This window comes from Apiospora marii (genome assembly GCF_038362585.1).
Source record: "Apiospora marii strain CBS 49790 chromosome Unknown utg000003l_segment0_segment0, whole genome shotgun sequence".
NCBI lineage: Eukaryota > Fungi > Ascomycota > Sordariomycetes > Amphisphaeriales > Apiosporaceae > Apiospora > Apiospora marii.
In genome coordinates, this window is record NW_027117374.1 from 2,835,445 (window position 1) to 2,851,266 (window position 15,822).

General features: G+C 52.1%; 7 protein-coding genes across 7 annotated transcripts; 4 read left to right on the forward strand and 3 right to left on the reverse strand.

The window, feature by feature from the left end:
* Positions 1-810: 810 nt before the first annotated feature.
* PG985_004409 (uncharacterized protein) lies at positions 811-1,197 on the forward strand (the record flags this gene model as incomplete). The annotated part of the gene is made up of 1 exon (XM_066824178.1): positions 811-1,197. The coding sequence occupies one exon, from the start codon at positions 811-813 to the stop codon at positions 1,195-1,197; it is 387 nt and encodes a 128-aa protein (XP_066687338.1).
* A 1,131-nt stretch (positions 1,198-2,328) lies between these two features.
* PG985_004410 (uncharacterized protein) lies at positions 2,329-7,211 on the forward strand (the record flags this gene model as incomplete). The annotated part of the gene is made up of 3 exons (XM_066824179.1): positions 2,329-2,348; positions 2,542-6,553; positions 6,606-7,211. The coding sequence occupies 3 exons, from the start codon at positions 2,329-2,331 to the stop codon at positions 7,209-7,211; spliced, it is 4,638 nt and encodes a 1,545-aa protein (XP_066687339.1).
* A 1,103-nt stretch (positions 7,212-8,314) lies between these two features.
* On the forward strand, positions 8,315-8,897 carry PG985_004411 (uncharacterized protein; the record flags this gene model as incomplete). Its single annotated transcript, XM_066824180.1, has 2 exons — positions 8,315-8,466; positions 8,570-8,897. The coding sequence occupies 2 exons, from the start codon at positions 8,315-8,317 to the stop codon at positions 8,895-8,897; spliced, it is 480 nt and encodes a 159-aa protein (XP_066687340.1).
* Positions 8,898-9,915: 1,018 nt separating this feature from the next.
* Positions 9,916-11,017, reverse strand: PG985_004412 (isochorismatase; the record flags this gene model as incomplete). Its single annotated transcript, XM_066824181.1, has 6 exons — positions 9,916-10,045; positions 10,123-10,303; positions 10,390-10,478; positions 10,555-10,630; positions 10,705-10,852; positions 10,937-11,017. The coding sequence occupies 6 exons, from the start codon at positions 11,015-11,017 to the stop codon at positions 9,916-9,918; spliced, it is 705 nt and encodes a 234-aa protein (XP_066687341.1).
* A 791-nt stretch (positions 11,018-11,808) lies between these two features.
* On the reverse strand, positions 11,809-12,613 carry PG985_004413 (uncharacterized protein; the record flags this gene model as incomplete). The annotated part of the gene is made up of 3 exons (XM_066824182.1): positions 11,809-11,936; positions 11,993-12,233; positions 12,335-12,613. 3 exons carry the CDS (start codon positions 12,611-12,613, stop codon positions 11,809-11,811), a joined length of 648 nt encoding a protein of 215 aa, XP_066687342.1.
* A 1,473-nt stretch (positions 12,614-14,086) lies between these two features.
* On the forward strand, positions 14,087-14,896 carry PG985_004414 (uncharacterized protein; the record flags this gene model as incomplete). The annotated part of the gene is made up of 2 exons (XM_066824183.1): positions 14,087-14,467; positions 14,534-14,896. 2 exons carry the CDS (start codon positions 14,087-14,089, stop codon positions 14,894-14,896), a joined length of 744 nt encoding a protein of 247 aa, XP_066687343.1.
* Positions 14,897-15,045: 149 nt separating this feature from the next.
* PG985_004415 (uncharacterized protein) lies at positions 15,046-15,745 on the reverse strand (the record flags this gene model as incomplete). Its single annotated transcript, XM_066824184.1, has 2 exons — positions 15,046-15,280; positions 15,393-15,745. The coding sequence occupies 2 exons, from the start codon at positions 15,743-15,745 to the stop codon at positions 15,046-15,048; spliced, it is 588 nt and encodes a 195-aa protein (XP_066687344.1).
* Between the last annotated feature and the right edge of the window lie 77 nt (positions 15,746-15,822).

The window sequence follows — 15,822 nt, forward strand, 5'->3', positions numbered from 1 at the left end:
CTTTCCGGTCAGAATCGTCCCCATAAATCGAATGCTGGAAATATATAGATGCGAATGATACGTTTCCTTCCCCCAAGTAGTACTGCGATTGGACAAGAAATTAGTCGGTTGGGAAAGAAAAGGGAAAGAAAGGCCTGCCTCGGCCTCGTTCGCCGTCATTCCAGATGATTCGGCAAAGAAGCCGGGACGCTGGGAAACTGTAGCTATCTGACGTGCGCCTAGTCATTGTACGTGCAGCCGTGTTATCCAGATGGACGAGACAAGCTTTCTTGGCGGGCTGCGCGTTTGCGCCGGATGGATCCACAGCCAATCAACGGCTATCTGCTGTGGTCCTGTCAGCGACATGAACGGCAAACGGCACAATCTTTCAAAGCTTGGCAGTGCTTTGAGATCGTCAGCCAAGCACCGCAACGTCAACCACGGTATTGGCGACGTCAGGGCCAGAACCTGTTTCTCGATAACGTCTGGCTTGCGAAATCCAAGGCGAAGAGGTATGGCAATTGTTCTCTGATGGTTGCAAAATGTTGATAAATACCATGCTCTACTCGCAAGATATTGAAAGGGTATCTTAATCCATCATCCAACGGTAATTGCCTGATTCCAAGCATAACAAACAAAGGAGAGACAGAGCTCTACCATTATATCTACAAGAAACACCAACACATACACCAGATCTACTACTCCATACGTTTCTGCCCCAAGCAAATCCCCTACCTGAGAAATACCAGCACCGACACTCTTCCCTCAAGGCTTCACATAATTTGGCGCAACTCCTCCAATCACCCCAAACTACCAAAAAAACTCATCGAAATGTGTTTCGGCTCGTCAAAACGTGGCGCAGGAGGCTATGGCTCCAGTCAACCTACAAAGGTCGTACACCATCACCACGGCCCCGAGATGGGCACGGCGGGGTATGGCGGGGGACACGGTATGAGTGGTCACCAGTCGGGGGGTCGTATGGGAGGAAGCAGCGGCGGTGGCATGATGGGTAGCAGTGGCGGGGGCCGTATGGGAGGAGGCGGAGGAATGATGGGCGGTGGTGGAGGTGGTCGTATGGGTGGCGGAGGCGGCGGCGGCGGCGGCATGATGAGTGGACTCGGGAAGCTGGCCGGGTTCGGTAAGCAGGGTGGCATGGGAGGGGGCCGCATGGGGGGCGGTGGTATGGGAGGCGGAGGCATGAGCGGGCGCAGATATTAATGATAACATGACTCCGTTCAGTACCAGAGATTGAGGACCGGATTGTATGTTATAGTGGCAATCGTCCTCCGAGAGCGACTCGGTTTGATTATATAGCCTGGCTTCAAGCCTTTCGCCAGTTACAACAATAGTTGCTGAAGCTACAGCTCACATTGCTGCAACCAATTAAAACTCAACAAACAGCGAGCCGTAACAGAAGCAGCAGTAAACGCTTCGGTGCCATGCCTGACAACGAAAGTCTGGTTCACGGGCACATACGCCTGTTTCGTGGCGTTGGATGCTCGGTCATTACCACTGTATTGATCATGTTTCAAAGGTAGGCTGTGGAAGGAATCACAGAACCCGAAATCGCCAGTGCATAAATGCATGTGTGTATCACGGCATGGATATGTGGCACAGTTAAGCGCCTGATAACATGGAATGAGGGGTCGAGTGGCGTCCAGTCACAGCGAAGACTCAAAAGCAGGTTATCCTGCGGTCCAATTTGATTCGACCTATCCAATCAACTATCGCCAAGTACTTGTCCTCGCACCTCCATGAACCGCCGCCGGGGCGTTTTATGCTGAACTACCTGGAATAAGGCAGAACGATAAGCCCCAGACGCCTTTGTCCATTAGTCCGGTGACGATCATCACGTAGAAGTGGAGGGGCAATACGAATTTCCGGAGTACTAGATCGTGCCGTGTGTGGCACTGCGCACACGAAACTGGGCGAAGCAAAGAATGACAGAATCCAATTCGCCGCCCCCGGTTGGAGTGAAGAAGTGCAGTGGAAACGTATGCAGAGTAATATGCACTTGTCTGCCGAATCCGGTCGATACCGCAGTCGCAGGTTGCCTCGCGTCTCCCACATTCCCTGTTCAGTGGAAAACCCTCCAAAGGGAAAATTTCCAATGTTGTCTTTCGACGAAAACCCTTTGCTATGTTCGTTGCCAGGAGCGGATGATACCCAGGTCATCTTTTTTGCGCTATACCCTATGCAACTTCAATCCTTCTTCAAGTTCATACGCGTCCTTGAAGTATTCCTTCATCAAACCCATGGTATTGAACCTCAATTCGGGCCAGACCTTTGTCCCATTTGGCCGGGGAGCCGCATAGGCAGCCGAGTCAATCCGTCAGGAACTCCCCAATAATGCCCTACGAGACAGTCGAGTGAGTGTATCTATCGCCAAGTCCAATTAGCCGTCTACTAATACGGGTTTCCCCCAAGTATCGTGATCATCACCATCCCAGGCCGGATTAAAGCAATCCACTCCCCGTTGCGAGATGGCGTCGACTACCTATCCCTGCAGGAGCTTCTCCCAACCGACTTCCCCTATTCAAGAATACTTTCCCCTGTGCTTAGTTTAGACAAGCCCCTGGCGAACCTGCACGATCCTGCAACAGAACTACTCGAAACTCTTCTCAACCTTCGGAAGATAGACCCTCACCGTCCTATCGTCTTCATCGCACACAGTGTAGGAGGATTGGTAGCTAAGCTCGCATTAGTGAGAGCTTGGAAAGAGTCCAAATATCGCGCTATTGCGCGAGCAACACGAGCAATCATTTTCCTCGGAACGCCACATCGAATCACATCACTTTTCAAACCCGCACTTCCCCTTGTCAACTGCATTGGCGGCGAATCTGAACTTAGGCCTTCAAGAAACGACTATCACCTCTCACCAGAGTCAACCCAATCTACACAATCTTCATCAACACTTTCGTTCTCATTAGAAGAGTTACATAAGTCCTGGGTAAGAACATATGCCACAAGGCTTCGGATCACTTCTTTGTACGAGACGGTATCCCCTCTTGTCTCCCATTACTGTGCAGTCTGCGACACCCCCGGAGAAACTGTCCTGTCATTGAACACTACGCACGAGCTATTGGGTTATGCACAGTCGCGCAATGACCTGTCTTATCGGACCATCAGGGACGTACTATCTTGGATGTTGGATTGGATCCACGAATCAGTGCCATCACGGCGAGATTTCGGGCAAGACGAAGACCAGATACTACGGTCTTTGTGGCCAAATGGACTCGTTTCGTCGTTAAACACAATACCCAACCCACATGAAGGAACGTTGTCTTGGCTGTGGCCCAACCCCTCCTTGCAGACATGGCTCGAGTCCCAAGGACCCTCTATATACTGGATCGTTGGAAAAGCAGGCTCTGGAAAGTCCACGATAATGAAATACCTCCTGGACAAGTTGACAGAGCCAGTCCACGACGCTACTCTGTCTACTCAGGGCAGCGAGGTATTGCCCATGCTCGTAGCGGCTCATTTTACAGATTTCAACTTTCCGCCATCGAGCTCGGAAAGCATCCTCCGGTCCCTACTACACCAAGTGATTGCACTTCAACCTTCTTTATCCAAGTTTCTCCCACCGAGTCTGACAACCTGGCGTTACCACGATGAAAGCCACTTGCGTGATCTCTCATTTGCACTGCATCACCTTGCCCGACATTCCAACATCATCGTCATTGTCGACGCTTTGGATGAGTGTCATGCAAGCGTGCAGCGAGATACTCTTGGCGCTTTATACCTCAACGACACCCAAGTATCTCCTGAAGACCTCGTGCCACCTGAGACTCGCGATTTCTGTGCATCCTTTTGCATGGATTCTGGTCGCGGTTTGAGGGTCATGATGAGTTCCAGACAACAAATGCATTTAGGAATCTACTTGGGTGACCCCCTATTTCGCCTAGACCTTTCTAGTGGCCAATTTGCCCAGGGGTTGATTAACGATGCGCAGAACATTGTTGAAGACCGCCTCCAATTGAGATGGGATCTTTACCGTGGAGTCTTAACACCAATATTCGATCAACTAGTTAAGACGGACGACACAACAGGCATATATCTTTGGGTCGACCTTGTCACATCTTTGCGCCGCCTCTGCACCAATGACCTCTGGTCATACTCACTACCAGGAGTGGCATCTTCTTCAGACAAGTCTTTGACTGCTCTTCTTCCTAGCCATGCTACATGCCACGACCCCACAACATACTTGTCTGTTGTTCCTACCAAGTTCGATGACCTTTACCAGTTCGCTTTGGAGGCAGTCCTCCGGAAAGGAAGCAAGGACTCCAAGCTAGATGCAATCAAAGCTTTGACTTGGGTGTGCGTTGCACAAGCGCCCCTGAGTCCAGACGCCCTATGGGATGCTGTTGGAGTTAAGTACTCAGACAGTAGACAGTCTAGAGATTCCTTAAGAGCTCGGGGCACAGAGGCTCGCGTGCCCATGCTTGGTGGCCTTGTTGAAATACGAAACTCTTCAGTCCAATTTATTCACCAGACGGTCAAAGAATTCCTGATTGGCAAGTTGCCGATGCTGTGGCCTGGTGAACCAACGTCTTTACAGCTGAGCTTGAGCTCCAGTGCTTTGATGCACGAACATATCAAATTATCTTGCGTTAGCTATCTAGAGACAGTCTGCTATGAAGAACACCGCAGTCTCAATACGGAAGACGAGGACCTCGAGCAGCGATGGCCGTTATTAGGGTATGCAGCTACCAATTGGCGTCGCCACCAAGTTCTAGCCCTCAATGGGGCTACAGATGAACTTACCCGCAAGTTGCTCCGCCCAGGATCTATGGTCTTTCTTGCATGGTTCCGGCGCTGGTGGGACCATGAGTGCCATAATGAACAAGATCTCGAAATATTTCCAGCCAACCCTACTCAGGGGATTGCTGCAAGCTTTATGGGGCATGAGGCCTTAATTCTAGAATGGCTCCAGCTACATTCCATGAGAGCTACTGAGCGCACGACTCGCGGTGTAATCTGGACCCCCTTGATGGCTGCCGCTTGGTCCGGTCACATCGATGTGGTCCACCTTCTACTGAACCAGCCTGAGACTGAACACGAGCACCCAGAGATAAAAGCCAACGCTCTTGTGCATGCAATCAAGAGAGGCCACAGGACCTGTGTCCAGAGTCTAGCAATGTCTTTTGCAGTCCCTACTGCTGGCCCATCCTCACTGAGAGACGTATATTTAGCCGCCGCTCAAGAGTTTGGTTACGGCCTAGTAGCCCAACTACTTGATAAAGGTGCAAACCCCGACATCGACGGTAACGCCTCCAATCTCTCTCAACAGCTACGGGATAAATCTTTAAACCCAGACGAAAATTCCAGACTTCTCTTGCAGGAGGCCGTCCGAGTGGGATCAATCAATCTCATCGCGCTACTAGTCCAGAAAGGGGGATTACGCGACGGCCGGCGAACTAATCACTATCCTACAGCGCTGCACACCGCAGCGGTCAAGGGAGTGCCTAGTATCGCAAAGTACTTACTGGAGCTTGGTCACTCCGACTTGAGTGCGAGGGACTATGATGGGAAAACCCCCCTACATCATGCAATCACCGGCAGAAGATTAAACATGGTAAAGTTTCTATTGGATCACGGCGCGAACATCGATGTCGCTGATAACCTTGGAAACACAGCCCTTGATATTGCCTCACGCAATGGGGATGCAGGAGTAGTTGAGCTTCTGCTGGGTCGAGCCCGCTCATTCGTGAATATGTCCCCTCAGATCGCGTACCCGACAAACTTCACGTTGACCAATGCGTTCTTTAATGCGTGCCAGTCAGGGTCCTATGCCACCGTCCGACTCCTGCTCCGGATGAACATCCCTGCTGATTTGAAAAGAGATGGCATTCCTGCGCTTCACCAAGCCCTCACTGATGGCTTGTCTCCTGCTACCACCGGCATGGAAAAGCCTCCACATGAGATCTCGCGCATCAGAGTCCTTCGATTGCTACTGGATGCGGGTGTGTCTCCAGATGTGACGGACTCCAAGCTTCAGACTTGCCTCCATCGCGCCGCCCGCCGTTCGGAAAGCCGTGTTATTCGATATCTGTTGTCACGGGGTGCTGATGTTAGCCTTTGTGATCAACACGGGCGCACCCCCTTGGACTATGCCTCACAAAATGCTGATTTGGAAGCCATGAAATCCCTGCTTGATTTCGGGTCCATTGTTTCCAACACGACGTGGCTTAGTGCTCTGGAAAGTGGCAATTCTCCGGTAGTGATATATCTTCTGGGTACTATCAGAGAGTCTGACTCTCCCCAGGATACTGCACAAGATAGAGCTTCAATCCACTTCGACTTACAGCCCCATCCGACACAAGTGCTCCAGTACTTCCTTCAAAATAATCGAGTTCCAGATCGGTTTTCGTCTGCCATGAGGTATCTGCGAGGTCTACGGGTTTCAAATCCCCAACATATCCATGTTGAAAAGGCCTGTCCATCTTCTAGGTGGGATACTTTCACAAGGAAGTGGGAGAGCATGACAGGGTCACGTTGGATATGGTGGCCACTACCAACGCCATCTCCTATCGTTCAGAGTAATGACCGCTACGTCTATTGGTGTTGTCCTGGTGTAAGTACCGCAACCGCTGTCAGATGTGTTCTTGAGCTAACTGTTGACAAAGGGGGGTGGGCTTGAGCACTACGAGGTAGTCTCAAGAAGACTCGGCGCAGAGATCCAATCTGTCATCAACTTCCAGAAAGAAATATCCGCGACATGGAGAAAGACGGAAGCGAACACAGATATCCTGGACACACAGGCGTCGCCAAGTGGTACATCGTTCACTGCATCTTCAAGTTCATCTGCGCCGTTGCTCTTATCAAGCTCGACCGAGTCGATCTCTACCGGATCTGTAGGACCAGACCATTATGAGACCGGAAGCTATGAAATGGGCGATTTTCCGGCTCAAGTTGACCGGCAATTTCAGAACAACACGTCTAGCACTATGCATCATGGATCTAACCCACCAGACAACCAAGACCCAGGCAGACCCGATCCATCTGATCCCAATCCCGATAGCCCGCGTCAAGTTGGCGAATGGGTTGTTGTCAAACCAGGCAAATTTCCTATTGAGCAGATCAAGATCGAAACGTCATCTAGCCACAAGGAGTTCTTCGAGAACCTGACAGAGTCTTACAGAAGACGACGCTTAATGCTCAAACGGCTGCTTTCCATTTACCGCTTCAGCCACTGGGGTTTCGATATGGTAACACATCCACCTTTTCGTTGAACATATGCTTTTCACTTGCTAACAGTTGTTATCAATAGTTCACCTATTATCAGGGCAGATATTCAAGCATATCGCGGGGGGCAGTCGACGAGTATCATATACCTCTAGGTCTGCCCGACTATGACTTCGTGCATATTGACGACAGAAAACCGCCGATCTCGCCTGGGTTCTTTTATCAGCACTATTGGTTCTGCTGTACCCCCTGCGATCGTTGCAGATTTTCTTTGTGGTGCAATGCACTGCAGAGCACAGATGTGGAGGCTGGCAGCAGCTCTAGCCGAGTTGACTACCTGCAGAAAATACCTAAGAGGTATGAGAAATGGGCACCAACAGCGGAAGACATTCCACAGCCTTCCTTTGGATTGAGTGCCTTCGAGCTGCCCAGCTTCATTGGATTCTGTGCCTACCTATCCGTCGCTTTGTTGATTGTGATTGGGTTTCTATCATATTGGTTTCTGCTACAGGACCCGACGGATATACAGAACGCGACTATTCCTTTGTTGATTGTAATTACTATATGTCTCGGCTTGTATCCAACCTTTAGAAGACATGGATGGAATGGGGACATGGTAGGATAGGTGTTTCTGGTATTGGCCAGCTTCAGTTCGATGATGGGCTGAAGGGGCGCGGGTGGTGCTGCAAGACACGTCGAAGACACGTCGAGGGGACGTCAAGGACTTCAAGCTTCTTTCTTGGCCCGACGTGTCAAACAGCGATGGCAAAAAAAAACCATTTCGTTGCAGGGGTTCAAAATCTTGCCGCAACTTAGAATAGCGATTTGTTGGATATAATATGAAATATTCTTTGGGCATCTGCATATAGAGTACCGAGTGGCATTTATTGAGGGGTGAGATACTGGACTCGATAATACGATGGGAGACTTTGGGCTCGGCCAGGCAACGAAAAGTGGCAGGCACCTCATCGTCGCCACACAACAATCCTTCCAGTTGGGGCACCCATCAATCTGCCTGCCATCTTCCTCCGTCCCAACCATCTTTCCCCTTCTAATCCACCTTCCACAACTTCTGCCTCCGAGGTCAATTTATCATCTCACCCATTTCCGTATCCATCTCAACATTTTCTTCATCCATCACGACATCAACATGCCGAATGCCTGGGACAGCGATCAAGAGCTCCGACTCGCTATGGCGGTCGTGATGCTAGTCAATGGGGACCTTCAGAAGATCAGTTGGAAGGACGCTGAGCCCATCCTTTCGCAGGTCTTCGGTGATAGCCCGACGCCTGCTGTCTGCAAGTAAGTTGTTACCTTTGTGTTCATGCCATCGCGTATATGGACAAGCTACCCGCAGTTTTTATTGAAAGTATGCCTACTAACTGGCTGTTTTCCGTCATCATAGGCGCCACTGGCGCACAATGCGCGAGAGATTCGAGGCTGCTCTCAAGAGGGACGAGACCAGCAAGGCCAAAGCCCCCTCTGGCGCCGGTGCCTCGAAGCCTAAGGCCAACACCAAGCGGACTGGCCGTGCCAACAAGCGCAAGATCGTTAAGGATGAGGATGATGAGGATGAGGAGGAGGAGGACGACGACGACGGCGACGACGATGACGACGACGATGACGCCGAACCTGCCCCCAAGCGACCTCGCCGTGCCGCCACCGAGAACAAGAAGGTCAACTACGCCGAAGATGAGGATGAGGATGAGGATGAGGATGAGGATGAGGCTTGATTCTTCGTAAATGGGGTCAACATTCACGTGAGTTGATACCCCTGCATACCTACATTCGATCACTTGGGCACGCATGTACTGACCTTGACTACGTCATAGGCAAACAATCATCTCACTTCTTTCTTGAGCCTCCTTCGATAGAAATGGGGTGATACTGTGTTCGGTTCTGGTTTCGAGTCGGGTTTGGCCGACTGAGATTTCTTTCTACATTGCGATTCATTATTTCCGTACACAACGTCTTGAGACATGCGTCTGGCATGACCAGGACACAACACGGAACTACAAGGAAAGGTTTTCGGCATTAAACACATCGGGTAGATAATGAGAATGACCATAAACTGCCAAGGTTCCATGCGCAACGTGTCCCAATAAACCATACAAACTGTAGTTCGCTGAGGTAGTATGGTAGAGCTTAGCGTTTGATCTTCTCGCATGATGTATGAGTGCCTGGATGCCAATATGCGTAAATGGTAAGGCGCCCGGAATGGCATGATACCGTAGCTAAAGCTGATTCGAGGCTGCCAATATGGACTCTACCAGGGGAGACTGGAGTCACGTTGCTTCCACTTGACTTGTGCCTGTCCGACTGCCCCACGTTCCTTCCCTTGCAAGTTAATATCACACGAACTCCAGCATAGCTTCCGTACTTGATGCTTATTAACAACTCATCTACCATCAAGCAACGTCAACTTGCCCTATAGTCCGATGTGGTGTAGTGGTAAACATTAGAGATTCTCGTCCAATGGAAGTTCTCGGGCCCAGGGTTCGATTCCCTGCATCGGAAATTTTTTTTTTTTTGATCCTTTTGCTTGATGTCTCTGATTGTCATGGTACCTGGCTTCCTATTTGCTTTGTGACCCACAACGCACAATAGCATAACGAGATGAACAAACGTAGGCACTTAACATATTTTCCACGATGACACCACAAGTACACGTTTGGCAACGCGAAAGGCGCGCACATTATTCAAGCCACGGAATCATACAGCTCAAGATGACGGCCTTGAACAATGCCATATTTAGTGAAGCTTGTCCTCGCCAGTGATGATAGTCCCATTCTCGACGGCCGCACGGTGTGCACGAGCAACCATGGCGTACGCAGGGTAGTACTTGTCGAGGAAGGGGAAGAGCTCGGCAGCACCAGGGGTCCTATAAGAAAAGAAAGAAGGGGCCGGGTCAGCTTTCAGAGTGCTCACAAAGGGGGAGGGACCCAAGCAACAACTCACGCTCGCCAGTCGCGCATCAGTTCGCTCATAATGGCAAAGGTCGACAGCACCTGGACACCGGCATCGCGCATCCGGTCGTTGCTGACGGTGCGTACGAGTTTGGTGGTGGTGCCCGAGGCCTCGACGTTGACAAAGACGCTGTAACCCGCCTCCCGTAGCGATAGGGCAAGGAAAGTGGTGCCTGTTCCGATGATCCTCAGATGCTTAGCTCCCTGTTTGCAATACGAAGTTTCAATTTAGGACCTGTGGGGGTCGGGTTTAACTTACAGACGTCGGTGGTGATGCCAGCCAGGACAACTTGCTTTTTGCCCGTAGCTTCGATGGCCTGGCGGAACTCCGCATTGTCCCAGGCATTTCTAGAGCGGGAGTCTTATGTTAGAATGCCCTTCAGGAGTCACCTTTCCAGCTAGGCAGAAAACTTTGGCAACTTACACCTCTCCCAGTCGCTTAACCAGGGGAGCATTCGGAAACATGTCGAGGAAGTCGGCCGGCAGCGGGCCGTTAGGGCCTGGGAAGCCATCGTTAGTACAGTCATCCTGCACACGTGATAAGCCAACACTGGGACGGATCAGGGGAACTCACCGACGTCGCCCGAGGTAGTCAGAACCATGGGAGTGCCAAAGACATGGGCCAGCTCGGCGTGCGCGTAGATGGCATCGCGGTAAAGGATGGCGTCGTAGTCCCTGGCGATGCTGAAGAGGCCGACCTGGATATCGACAATCACAAAGACCTGTCACCGATGTTGCCGTTAGTAAAGATGATTGGAGGGATAACATTGAGTTGGCAACAAAGTGACGCACACAAAGTGACGCACCGTGTTGTTCTTGTTGAGACGCTCGTAGGTAGACGCACTAGCGGCGCTGACGAATAGCAGAAGACTTGTAATGAACTTCATGGTGATCATTAATTAGTGCGCGGGTGATGGGATAGTGAGTGACACGAACAGCACAAGTCTAAAGCAATGGGTCCTGATATCAATTTAAAGAAAGTCGCCAATTGCCAGTGACGATACTGACCTGTTCGATATGGGAAGCTCTTCCCCGTTACAGTCTGGGATAGAGTTCGATAATCTGCAGTGACTATAGAACCTTCTTACTCGCTGTATCGGAGCTTTCTTGGCAACTTGCCTCATCTCAATCTTGGAGTTATCTCGACTAGAGGTCTTGGCTCCTGATGCCGTTATCCTTCTCTTATGGGATTCGCATTACATTTCTTGGCCGTAGGCCTTTTTGCTTGTATTCCTACGTGCTCCTATTGACATAAATTTTTGAGCAGAACCACGATGAATCTTCAAGCAGTGTCTTGCATCAATCTTGACCCGATCCGGACAGCTTCCCGGGCCGATGTCAGGGGTGCCTTGCCGAGCACCTTTGGGATAGACCCCATACATCCTTACCCCACTCTATTCACTCTGGGTAGCCTATTTTGGCAAGAAAACAGAATTGATTTCCGAGCAAGTAAGAGGCTTGAATTTGTCCTAGCTTCTACCGGGATAACAATATGCCTTCTAGTGTGGGTACGAAAAGTCAAAGGAATCCTTGTTTTGACGGGTGAAAAGTGCCCAAACAGACGCCTTGAAAATTATTGATGTATTATGCTTGTTAATCGTGATATGATACAGTCTATTCACCGAAGCCGAACCAAGACTTCATCCGTTGCCAATTTCCTGCCACACGAATTCCCACACTAGTTCGCTCTTCTAGAACCTTTGGAACCCTTAGAGCCACCAGGAGCGCCCAGCAATGCATCCGCAGCCGAGGCTAACGGATCTCCAGCGCTGCCTCCGGAGCTGCCGCCACCACCGCCGGGTCCGCCTAGGTAAAAGCCTGGTTAGCCACAGTACCAATACCAGCATATTTCAAATGCTTACCGTTCACGAAAGTGATCATTATGTAGCCCCCGTCCACACCCTGCTGGAACACGCCACCTGTCTGAGGCACCATCGGGGGCGGCTGATTCTGCGTAAGCTTTGCGGTGGCGGATGCGTAGGCCTCGAAGTCGCCCTGGCCAGGGTTTATGTAGCCGATCATGCCAGCCCGGCAGTGCCCACCCACACTGCAGTATATCGGGATCGGGGTTGTCTCGTTGATCTTGACAGAAAACACATTGCTCTATGCAGTCCAACCAACATCAGCCTTGGACGTTCTTCCTTTTTTTTTCTCCTCTAGTTCTCGAGAAGGAAGCAGCCAAGGGGAGAAACTAAGCAACCTACCCCTGTTGGGTCGCCGAGGACGAACCCAGAGTTGAAGAAGCCTTTCTTGGTGGGCGTGAAGGGGGTACAAGGCGCGCCAGCCACCCCACGTACCACGCTGGATGCCGCATTCTCGTCGACGAAGTGGAAGTCGACGATGTCTCCCACTTGCGCAGTTACCACCTTCGGGGTATACACCAAGGCGGGAGCACCGTTGGACCCAACATCTACCCTGATACGTGCGCCGTGCGAAACCACTGCCAGAGTGGTGAGGCAGAGAAACCATGTGGTGATAGCCATGATGCTCTCGGGCATCCGGCTCAGGTGGGCAGTAGCTTGGTTGGAAGGCGTAAAGAAGGACCAACAGGGCTGCCAGCGGTCATGCTGGTGTGATAGCAAAGGTTTAAAACGAAGGAAAAGGGAATGCGTAATTACCCGAAGAGAAACGAAGCAGACACGACAAATCACATCAGACCAGCCATTACGAAGGGTGTGACCCGTCGTCGGCTCCTCCTTCCTCTTATACGGGACAGTACTGCTGTGACACGTGCTGCGGCCGACACAGGATGCTAAGGCGTCGTGCTCGCGACTTGCGACGAACTGGGTCACATTCAACATACGATTGGCCCTGGTCTGGCGACCTTCCGTATCGGACACTTCCGTAACCGAGCACCTGGTGCCAATGTAGTAGCCGGTGGAGTGATGATCAATATCTCGCCTCGGTTGCGAGTGTGGAAAGGGCGTTCTAGACCTGGCCATGGAAGTTTCCGAGTTGGGCTTGGATTTCGAGCCTTGCGCTTCCCGCCTTATCTTGGTCAGTGCTGTGGGCAATGTTTATGAAGGAGCATCGAGACACACAACGAGCATGTTACTCGACGATGTCATGAACCCAAAGATGGAGACAAGACAACAGATCCGATGCGTTCCCAGGGAGAATAGACGATCCAACGATCGTATCCGACTCCCGCGGATCGAAACAGAAGCCCGAAAACGGCTTCCAATATGTTATCCAGAAACACGGGTTATGCTATCCGATATTACATCACCCCCGTCATGCTCTACCGCAACTTCTCGGCAGTTGCGCTTTCGTATACGAACGAACCCGTTTCATCTGAAGAAGGATCCGCCAGGCCCAGGACCTAGCTGTGAACGGACATGAAGAGTTCCTGCCGTTCGGAAAGGTAAAACTTGCGCCGGGGCCCAGGGGGCTGGATGGTGTTCATCCGAGCTTTGGGCATCCACTTGAGACTCGTTCCCATCCCCTAGCTCGAACCCTTTTCTCTCGTCTGAAGATGAGGACGAGGGCCGCATGCGTTATTCGTATGGGGCTTAGTACCAGCCTCGCCAGCTGAGTCGAGGCTGTGTTCGGGATCGGAACAGTCGGAGAAGTCGGACTATCGTAATTGATGCAAGTCACGTAGGTGATGCTGCGGTCGATCCGGCTCCCGGATTATCGACACGATGAGTCTGTGTATAAAGGCATTTGCCGCGCGGCTCCCGCAATCCTATACTCTCTTGGAATCGCCAACGACATCAAGAATTGGTGAAGTTATCTTCAATAGAATATCCACTACCTTGGATACTTTAGATACTCGAGTTACTCCCAACTTTCACCCCGGAAATCTTGTCTGTATCGAGTCTTTCGCTTCCCCAAGCCTAAGTCTTTCACATTTTTGCATCTCCCTGTCTATCAACCCAAACTCCTAACGCCTACCCCAACCTCGGATCGGTCACTCCTAGTCGCACCATCCCAACAACACGTCGCTAAGAAAAATGCATTTTTACATCACAACGTTTGCCGTCGTTGCGTACCTGGCAGCTCAGTCTGGTGCCAGCGCCTTACCGCCACACGCCAACATCATACGAGGAGCCGCCGCCCCCGAGGGTGGTGCCCAAGACATCATCGCCAAGATCGGCGCCGTCAGCGACGGTTTGGACGGCTGGGCAGGCGCCATCAACAACTACAAGATCGGGTACCTGTCCCTGGTGCCGGCCGACAAGGCCGAGAAGGCGACCGAGGCCGCTCTCGACGACGCCACCGCCTCCGTCAAAAAGACCAAGCCGCTGAAGGACAAGGAGAACTCCGCGGTGGCGGGCCAGGTCGCGGCCATGCTGCCCAAGGTCAAGGCCGTTGCCGGGGCGCTGAAGGAGAAGGTAAGCCGCCGCCATCCGGTATAATTGGCAAGCTGGACTTTCGCACTAATCCGTGTTTCTGATTAGGCCCCAATCATGATGAAGGAAGGTGTCGGCGGCAAGGTGGTCGAGGATGCGGCCGGCGTCCAGAACAAGATGGACCAGCTGTTCGCGTCACTGCAGGTGGTCATGACGGCGCAGACGCAGCCGGGGCTCCGCAAGGCCATGGTCGGCGTCGATAAGGTCCTGAGCCAGACGCAGGCGACCTTCTCGGGCGGCAAGATGACCGCTGCTGAACTGACGAACCAAGGACTCGCGGCGTCGAACCAGACAGCCAAGGCGTCACAGACAGCTCCCATCAGCGATGGCGTATCGTGGAGGCAAGGATGGTGCGGGATCACGACCCTCTGGACCATTGCCGCAGTCGTTGGACTGGTGGCAGCTGTTTGAAGTTATTTTCATTTGGCTCTTCTACAGATTTGATCAATATACAATGCCTACTTGCTAGACTATTGTAACCACCCAAGATGCTACGCCAACGCCAATCACCCTGATATCCCGTAAAGAAAACTACTCGTACACACATCTGATTTACACTGCTATGCACCGCGGACCCAACCTGCCACCTCCAGCATCCAGACCCAGCCGAGTACGAGGGGCGCCAGCGCCAGGAGAACCCACCACAGCTCTACAGTGAGCTGCAGGCGCAACCACTTCCCCCAACGGTGCTGGAGCTGCGGTCGGTGCGCGCATGAGGCCGTGCTGAAGACAAGGCAGCCGAGACCCGGGCGGGACTCGCATTCCATGTGTTCTCGACGGCGCTGCATGAGCAATCTGTAATGCAGAGTAAGTAAACGTGTGTGCATTTGTGCGGATGATGAGCGGGGGTATAGATAACGGAAAGGGGCAGGGGGGAAATGAAGGTAAGGTTTCGGTAGTTACGTACGGGACGCTGCCCCTGCAGAACTTCAAGTCGCTGCCCAGGTCGCAGCGCTTGTCGTTGGGGCACTCGAGGTGGAGCATGCGGCGCTGGACGAGCCACTCGACCTTGAGCCGGACGCCGGTGTTGACCAGGGAGTAGAAGTAGCGGCAGGTGTGCTTCAGGGAAAGCGCGTCGGGGTAGATGAGCTGTTGCGCGATGAGGTGGTGGATCTCGGGCGGCAACGTGGCTAGGCTCGCCGCCGCAGCAGCAGCAGCAGCGCCGCGGCGGCTTGTGCTAGCATCATCATCACCTTCCGGGCTCAACAGCTGCTTCGTCGAAGACAACACCACATCGGTCGACTTGTGTCCCCTAAGCATTTCCGGTGAGGCGATGGGTGGGGTTGGCGGAATGGATCTGCTGCTTGTCGGATGAGAGCTTCGGCTGTTGCTAATCC